This window comes from Limulus polyphemus, unplaced genomic scaffold, assembly GCF_000517525.1.
Source record: "Limulus polyphemus unplaced genomic scaffold, Limulus_polyphemus-2.1.2 Scaffold796, whole genome shotgun sequence".
Lineage (NCBI taxonomy): Eukaryota > Metazoa > Arthropoda > Merostomata > Xiphosura > Limulidae > Limulus > Limulus polyphemus.
In genome coordinates this window covers 18313-27711 of record NW_013666406.1, presented here as the reverse complement: position 1 = coordinate 27711, position 9399 = coordinate 18313, and the positions used below count along the sequence as shown (strand labels likewise).

The window sequence follows — 9399 nt, the reverse complement described above, 5'->3', positions numbered from 1 at the left end:
TGAAATTTTGAAATTTTCTGATGCACAAAAGTGTTTTTAATGTAGTTGACTTGCCATGTATAGTTCGTTGTGCCCTAGCCACTCTACACCTAGGGGCACATCTTTTAATCTTACCCACTTTTATGTTTTCTTGGATTGAGTTTCATAACTTTAATATACAATGTATGGTTCGGATCACTATCCTACCATAGTTCTCTCACATTTGAATGTGCTCCTCTGATTTTCTCCCCATATATGCAACATTTTTCCACAATTGGCGGAAAGTATGATCTTCGACTCTGAAGATCGTTTTGGGAATATCCTTTTGATGCTTTCAAAGGATGCTTCTTTCTTTCCTTCGCACTGATCCCTCCACCTTTTCAATGTGGGATTCTAGCTATTTATGTGAGAGTAGGTAATGTACAGTATTGGAAATTATAATTTTCTTTTTCTGAAAATGTATTTCCAATAGGTACATACCTCTTCCCACCCTTCCTTGCCACTGAAAACCAGTGCTTCCATTTTCAGCTAAAACTTGGAAGTGGTAGTTAGGTAGAATTGAATAGAGGGAGTCACATGCATCAAGAAAGTATGTTGCATTCTTATTGGTGGACAGTTGTCGCATGATGATTTGCATGTGAGTCACATTGGAATCAGTCAATTCCAGAAGTGTGAGATTCAAGGCTTGTGGTATGTGCAAACAATTTTTGCATATAGAGGGCAGCACTGAACGAGAATAGCTATATATGTGAGAGGGGAGGTAAGTACCTATCGGAAATACATTTTCAGCATAGGAAAATTATAACTTTAGAGTGAAATATCACAGATTGTATTGTAATAACAGAGCAGGAAGAATATTTCTTGTCGAATTGTGTTCTAAAGGAAATGAACCATTCTGTGTGGACTTTGACAAAAATGAGACAATTATTTAAAGCTCTGGTTACAACTGTGATATCCAACAGTGTGATACATATGTTTGACTTGTTTTAATATGTTATTTTGAAACAAGTGGACTGTGTTGATGTTTGTTTATTGTTGAAATTTATTGCCAACAAGTCACAGACACCTACTATAAAGAATCTGGCACATACATAAAACTTGACAATATTAAAGTAAACTGTATTAGTCAGAATTCTCTTTGAAATGTTTGAGCCTAAAATATATACAAATTTCTTATTTTCTAGAAAATATTAATCGATTTTAAACAGAATATAACTTTTATGTTCCTAATCTCATATTTTAGGACTTTCTTCTGATTCGTTATTCAGTAATCATCATTGATGAGGCCCACGAGAGAAGTGTGTATTCTGATATTCTCATTGGTCTGTTGTCACGCATTGTTCCTCTGAGAGAAAAGGTTAGCTCAGAATTCTGTATTTAAGTTGAAATTAATTTTGGAACATCAAAGTTTTAAAGATAATTTTCATATTTGAAGTGTATGAAGGGAGGAGAATTTAATGGAAATTCTCTGCTCCTATCATTTAATTTAAACTTCTCATAATTTATATCTTTAACAAAATCATTTGATGTATTTCTAACAACTTTTAGTATAACTCTTTATAATACAAACTTAAGATAAGCAAACTTTGGTTTCCAAGTTTGCTGTGACTGTTGATTTTTAATCATGAACACACATGTTATAAATTAAAAATATATACATTAGATTACCTGATAATTTACAGAGCCATAAAGTAGAAAACCAGACCCACTTGCTAACTCACCCTCTTGCTGTCACATCCTCTCTTTCACAAATTGTTAATAGTTTTCACTGATGTTTTATACTATATTATTTATAAGCAATCGAAAGCCAGAGTTTTAATCTATCAAATGATGTACTATATTACATTGTTTTCTGTACAGAGGATTGTCTATTTGGCTACAAACTTTATTCCCATAGGAAGTACATCGACAAGATTAGATGAATTTTTAATGGCTCTTATTGCACAGTTAGAAAGCCAGAAAAATTATGATAGTTAATGGACATTTTATTTTTTATGTGTTATTGTTCTGTGTTTTTAGGTGCATTATTTAATCAAATAAAAAATTATTTAGTATATTAGTACCATTAGTATAAAAAGGTAGGATAAGTTTCAACAGGCAACAGCAAAAAAAAAAACGACTCAGGTAAGTACTATATTTTTGTTTTTCATGTGTTTTCTTTCTATATTATTATTAAAGTAACTAAAATATACAAATTATAGATTTGTTAGGTTATATTAGGTAAGATAAAAAAAAAATTCTTCACAAGGTATACTGGTGAGTAACTGGTGCATTATGTAATTTGATAGGGTAACATTAGTTACACATTTGCTGAGTGATTTACAACTTATATGGCAGGATTATTAATTAGACAAGGTTCAAAAGACAATAAAACCATAAAATTAAGTATAAATAGATGTATACTGTTCCAAACGTCATTGTGGCTTCCTGTTACAATTTGCAGTCATTCCAGACAGAAAAAAAGATAATTTAAAACCATTTCTTAATGTTTTTTATGATGGTTATAAGATCAGTTAAACTGACCAACCGTGTATAAAATTATAGTAGAGAAAATTAGAGATAAAATATAAAGTTTTTCTGAAAAAAAAAATTTAATATTTATTTAGGAGGTTTTAGGGATCATGAAAATAAAATTGGAATATTTTCAGATGAAGAAAAGTATTTTTAATCTTTACATGGAAAATCACTTTGCAGTCATATAGCATCATTGGCACCATATAGTTACGGACAAAGTTTTATTATAAATACATAATTAAAAATCCTGATTTTTTCGTCTTCAAAAGATTTAATATTTACTGAAAGCTTGCAGAATTTTATGAAGATATACAAGATCCTTTGAAATACATGAGTCCATTGCAGTAGGGTTAAAGGATTAGTGAAAGATGTTTATATTCTACCTTATGTAATGTTAAAAAAAGATTAAGATGTCTGACAATTTGTTTAAGCTAATTTTTGCTTCTTCTAAAATCTTAACCTGAAGATCTTGGTCTGCTTAAAGGATTAATGGAAACTGTTTAACTCTTACCTTATTTTATTAAAAGAAAAATAATTTGATAGTCTTGTGCCTCTTAAATAATTTATTAAGTATTTTTAATTTATTATTACTAAGTGGAAAATATTACAAGAACCTTTAATAAGTTGTTTTTTCTTTCTTGTGTGATGTGCACAAGTATGTATGTAATTTATTTTAAAGAAAGAGAGAAGGTAAAATGTTTTAAACAAACCATTACACAATCAGATGTGTAACACTAATATAAAAAATTTGATTAGTAAGTAGAACATTTTTTTATGATTGGTGACTATTACGGTTCACTTCATCAGGGAAAATGACAGTGTTCTTGAGTACCTTAGGTGATGGAGCTAATATCCATGACAGAAATTACAATTTTATTTTTCCACATTCCTCTTAATTAGTCCATTGCAGATTTTAAATCATTAGCAAGTGTGGTATGCTTTTAAATTCATGATAAAAATCACATTAGACTGCTGATGTTTTTTTTTCACATTTCTGTTAATTAGTCCTTTGCAGATTTTAAATTACTTGCTAATGTGATAGTTTTAGTTGGTAAAGATAAACTGCATAGTTGCCTAAACATAGAAATAAATGTACTTAGCAGGTTGTGGGGATTGGAATGAATTGCTGTCAAATTAGTTGTCTATAATCTAAGCCTAAATATTAATTAGTTGCTAATATTTTAAATTATTAGCTACTAAATACTATTTGTCTACTTTTTTGGCCACTAATCTGCTGATGTCATCAGAGAAACCCTGAGTAACTTTTTTCTGTGGTGGTAATGGCCACAATTAGAACCTGACTTTTCTTGATAGAAAGGCTGGTTTGGTATCTAATTGTATGGAGTCTCCATTAGATAACTTAATTGAGTGTCTTCAAGAGAGGGATTCAGGTTTTGTTGACTACTATGATTAGATTGACTGTGTTATTAGTTAAGTGAATGTAGAAACCTTCTCTTATCTTTCTTTTATTATTTGTTAATTTAGTAACTAATTAGTAATTAGATTTGGGGAATGGTATTGATTACTAACCATGAAAAAAGAAATAAAAATGTTTCTTTTGTCAGATATAAATACTTCAGTTTTACTTTAAAGCTTCATTGTGATTCCTTTTTATGTCATTCAAAATAAATGGAAAACATGTAAGATTAAAAAAAATGGATAAATTTCTATTTAAGAAACCCAATAAAACCATACCATTTTTTTAAAAGTATCGTTAATGTTTTTAAATGAGGTAGTGAATTTATATATTTGGAGAGCTTATTTTTTGCAGTTATTGTCTTTTTGTGCATATTTCTTTCATATTTGCTGAGATTATTGTGTTATGTTTTTCTTTTTTCAGAGAAATAACCCTCTCAAGTTGGTCATAATGTCAGCCACACTGAGAGTAGAAGATTTCACAGAGAATCCCAGATTGTTTAAGAAGCCCCCTCCGGTTATTAAGGTAATAAGTGAATATAATGAGTATGAAAAGTTCCAGTTGTGTCAGTCATTACTTTTATTTTGTGTGATGAAACCACCAGCTGTATCTAAAAAAGAAAGAGTTATTCAAGTCTTATTGTGCAATATTTTAAATAGTTTCTTTAAAAAATGTAATTTGTTTATGAAGAAGACTTTAAATTTGAGTACCAATTCTTTCAGAAGTTGTAGTGTTTATGACTTTTGTAATTGAAGTTATTTGTTCATTAATTATGGGCTTCTTTGAATTCTGAGGTCATATTACCAAAATGTATAATTGTGTTTTTTAATTATCTGAGTATATAGTAAATTTTATGATAAAAAAAAAGCTTTCTTTTGGCTTAACAAAAATTTAATGAGTTTCATTCTTAGGGCCAAGCATTCTTTGGAGTTATTTTTATTTTATGAACCTCAAGAAGTTTATCAGTTTTTAACATGACAATAATTATAATCTTAGTCTTAGCTTTATAAAGAAAAGTCTAATACATAATGATAGAATTATTGAGCCGGAAGACACTGTGAGTTCAAGTGAGAGTTCTATTGAAATTTAACTTCTGGTTTTTACTTAAGGTTTAACAATAATATTGATTAGGAAGATTTAAATGATATTCTTAAAAACTGAAAATTGACATTTTATGGTTTTTTAAGCTAGATAATACTTGAACACTTTTTTCTTCAGTTTCACATTTGTTTACTTTAATGTACTTGTATGAATAATATATTTTTAAGCATCCATGGTTATTTTTTTGCTGGAGATAGTACTCAAAATGTGTACTTTCTTTCCATTTTTGATTACTGAAAACTGCAGTATAAAATACCATGTGTATAATTTGTATTTTGTTGTAATTTTCTTTTCTGGTTTTAAGGTGGAGTCTCGTCAGTTTCCTGTCAGTGTTCATTTTAACAAACGTACTCCAGTTGAAGATTATTTGGGAGATGCTTACAGAAAAGTAAATTTACCATTATTAATGTTCTTTGTATATTAATGGTGGGCTGAACAAGGTCCAGTGGTTAGTTAGCTGGACTGTGGATCTGAGCTTTTGTAGTTTACACCCCATTATCAGCAAAAAAGTTGCAGTCCGTAATTTTGGGCTAAAGATATGTTATAAAAGTGACAGTCAAATCTTAATATTCATCTAGAGTAGCCCAATAATTGGTGGTGGATGGTGTTGACTAGCTGACTTTTCTTTAGTCTACCACTTGAGTAACTTTTCACAAAAGTTAACAAACAAATATGAATGGATCTATGAGAGGTTAAAACAAAGAAAAAGTTAGCTGCTAACATATTTTTGTATTATATTTTGATCTTCTTAACATACTGTTATTATTAACTTGTAAGGTGGTTAAGAACACACTGTACAGAAACTTAATTCCCTCAATAACCAGCAATAAAAAATCTAATAGTTTTTAGGCTAGTTTCCTGTATATAATGAAAAAAAAAGACATACTGAAGATACAATTTCTTTTCAGATACATTATGCTACTGTATTAAGAGTAAAAACAAAAAAATTTTTTGGCACAATGAAAGATAAAATCCATTAGATATTTCAGTCGATTAGTTCTGATCACTGGCTGTAACAATGGTAACTGTGTTACCAAAACTAGTTGGCTGAAATAAAGATTTTACCCTTCATTGTGCCAAAAAATGTCACTTTTGTTTTTTTATTCTTAAAATACTGAAGATGTTTAAAAAGTGATTTTATTGGTAAATAAACAGCATAAAATTAACTAATAATTTAATGCTTAGGTCTGGCCATTTAGTCCATATGTACATAAAGTGTTATTCAGTTTAAACATACCAATCCCATGGTTTTGCTAGATAACAGATAAGAACAGTGGGAATCAAGAGGGGATTGGGTCATCAGAACTTAGAAAAAATTCCCAGTGGGTTATCAGTCCATCTGAAAAAAGTGACTTTTTTGTAACACTACTTAAACTTTTGTTGTTGTATAGGTTTGTACTTTACTAAGAGGGGTTGTAAATTTAATAAACATTGGATTGTAAATGCATATTTTGCACAGTGTATTTTTGATTGATTTGTGCATTACAGTACTAGTGCATACAGGCTGTGCATCATTAAAAACAGTCTCAGTTCAGCTTTTTCAAGAATCTCTTACCCTGATATCGTTGTGGGCCCAGTGTAAAAAAATTTTCCCTGACTGTTTTTAATCCACAACTTGCCACTAGTATAAATCTTAATGAGTTTATAAGATGTATGACCTAATGTATAAGTAGAGTTAACCACCATTGAGTGAAATGTGTGACCTAATTGATGGGTAGAGTGAACCTCTGGATTGTGATTAGTTGTATGTCCTAATGTATGTGTAGGGTGAACCACTATTGAGTGTGATGAGATTATAAGATGCATGATCTAATAGATGTGTAGAATGAACTGCTATAAAGTGTGAATAGATTATAAGATCTATGACTTAGAGGATGTTTATAGTGAATCAATATTGAGTGTGATGAGATCTATGACCTAATTGATATTTAGAGTGAATCATTATTGAGTGTGATGAGATCATGAGATCTATGACCTAATTGATATTTAGAGTGAATCATTATTCAGTATGATAAGATTACAAGATGTGTGACTTAATGGATGTGTAGAGTAAACTTCTATTGAGTGTGATTAGGTTATAAAATGTGTACAGTGAACCACTATTTGGTGTGATGAAATTATAGTTTGTGTGTCTTAATGGATATGTACTGTGTACCACGTTTGAGTGTGAACTAGAGGTGATATAGTAAATATGTGATATACAATATTGTTTAGATATGTAAGATTCATCGACAACTACCAGAGGGAGGAATACTTGTGTTTGTTACTGGTCAACAAGAGATAAAGTCACTCTGCTGGAAATTAAAGAGGACTTTTCCATTTGCCAAGAAACAACAGTTCAAGACTTCAAATGAAAATTCTAGCACCAAAGAAGAAGAAAATATTCAGGATTCAGATGGTGAATGGGATGATGTAAAGTCTTTCAAACAAAAGTTCAAGGGTGGAGAGAAAAAAAGGATGCAGAAGAAAGGAAGAAAATTCGAACTGTTGCCTAAAATTAATCTTGATGAGTAGGTATCAAAAAAGAAAAATATTAAACTTGTGAAATTGATTCTAACCCAGCAAAATTTACAAAAAGTGTAGTTTGATCTATTACTTTGATTGAAATTATTGTATGTTAAAATTTCCGTAATGTATTTTTAAAGACTTGTATGAATCATTGTGTCCTGCTCGTATGTGTTTTATAAAATCAGTCTTAGTTGCTTTGAACAAATAACTAATACTTTCTTCACGTTACTTCATTATTTGAGTTATGGTAACACACTAGTATTTATTAGTTGGATTTTGTAAAGGTTGCTATTTCAAAGGCAAATGTTATGTGAGCTGAAACTTCCAGCAGTTTAGGTTTTTCCAACAGTTTTAGTTGTTTTTGTTCATATTTATTAAAATGTACACATTTGACTTGATAACATTTTAACTTATTTTGCTCTTGTTTGTCAAAAGTATTTGAAGGTAGAGTTGTAACTGCTAGGATTTTGAGACTTCAAATCTTATTATTATGTTTCTTCTCAGGTTCACCATGTTGTACACATTTCTTAAGTCCATGAATGTAGACTTGTAACTGCTGAAGTTTTGAGACTTAACAGCATTTTAACCTGTTTTTGTTCATCTTCAATGAAATCTAGCAATAAGTCGTTAGTGATCTGAAATTCTACTACAATTAATAATTCAGTAACTGTAATTTCCTTTATCACAACTTTTTATGCCCAGTAAAGAGTTTGGAAAAAATATCTAAGCCTATAGATATAAAGACTCAAATTCAACAATTTCATTCATGTGGTTTAGTTTGTGTTTCAATCTAGTTGTGGCTCTTCAGGTTGTTTTTTTGAAAATGTAATTTATTAATTAGAATAATATATATATATATATATATAATATTTTACTAGAAGTATTACTGGTTGCTTGTAAGTCTTCTAAGAAGTAAATTCTCCTAGCTATTCAGTCGAACCAATGGATGAAGAACGAATACAAGAAGAGATGGGAGAAGATGGTGACAACTTGTTCTCAGATGAAGATGATGATTATAGGGTACAAGGTGACCTTGGGAAGCAGACTAGTCAACCATTATTTGTTCTTCCATTGTACTCCTTACTTGCACCAGACAGACAAGCTAAAGTAATGCTTTTATTATAACTATCACCAAAGAGGAAAGTTTTAGAACTGATACAAAAATATAAGAATTATAATGAAGAAATAGAAAGTAGAGTTGTAAAAGTTAGATAGGTCGATTCTAAAGAATTAAAGGAAGTACTATTTTGTTATAACAGAAAACCTTCTTTATTGTTGAATGAACAAAGTATGTGTACTTAGTTTATCCAATAATAGATTAGTTTTTCAGTTTAATTCTGTATATTGATCTTTTTTTTTTTTTGAGTGAATCTAGTGTACATGCTTGATAGCTGAATGAAATATTAAGTGTAAAAATTTGGATAGCTTTTTTCTATTATTATCCTTGGTTGGTGTTGAACATTCACTCTTCTTTTTTTTTAATTTATAAAAAGAAGACCAGAAAAACTGCAAAGATGATAATTCATTAATTCCGAGATGATACTACACTTCTGCACACAGTTAAGCTATCTTCTCCATGCTTTTGCTTGAGAGGTTTGTATGCCAGTAACATTTAGTGAACACCCACCTAATCTCATGAGATTTCCTTGTGAATTGTGCTAATGCATAATGATGTTATTATGCAGCAAAAGCTTTCCACAAATAGGAGGGTGACACACCCCCTTGTGCACTAACTCTTTCTGTGCATTTGCACTCATGAATCTTCATTCTTTTCCTCAGCACTGACCACATCAGCGTGTTTTTCTTTTTCAATTTAACAAGATTTGTAATGTTTAAGGAACTTGTTTGTTTGTTTGTTTTTAATTATGCACAAAGCTACA

General features: G+C 30.1%; 1 protein-coding gene across 1 annotated transcript in view; it reads left to right on the top strand.

Moving 5' to 3' along the window:
• Positions 1 to 9399, top strand: part of LOC106460562 (probable ATP-dependent RNA helicase DHX37) — a 40492-nt gene that overhangs the window by 13739 nt on the left and 17354 nt on the right. Inside the window, exons 7-11 of the mRNA XM_013920279.2 lie at positions 1223 to 1336; positions 4334 to 4435; positions 5316 to 5399; positions 7226 to 7521; positions 8446 to 8626. Coding sequence (XP_013775733.2) covers positions 1223 to 1336; positions 4334 to 4435; positions 5316 to 5399; positions 7226 to 7521; positions 8446 to 8626 — 777 coding nt within the window. The remainder of the gene's footprint in view (positions 1 to 1222; positions 1337 to 4333; positions 4436 to 5315; positions 5400 to 7225; positions 7522 to 8445; positions 8627 to 9399) is intronic.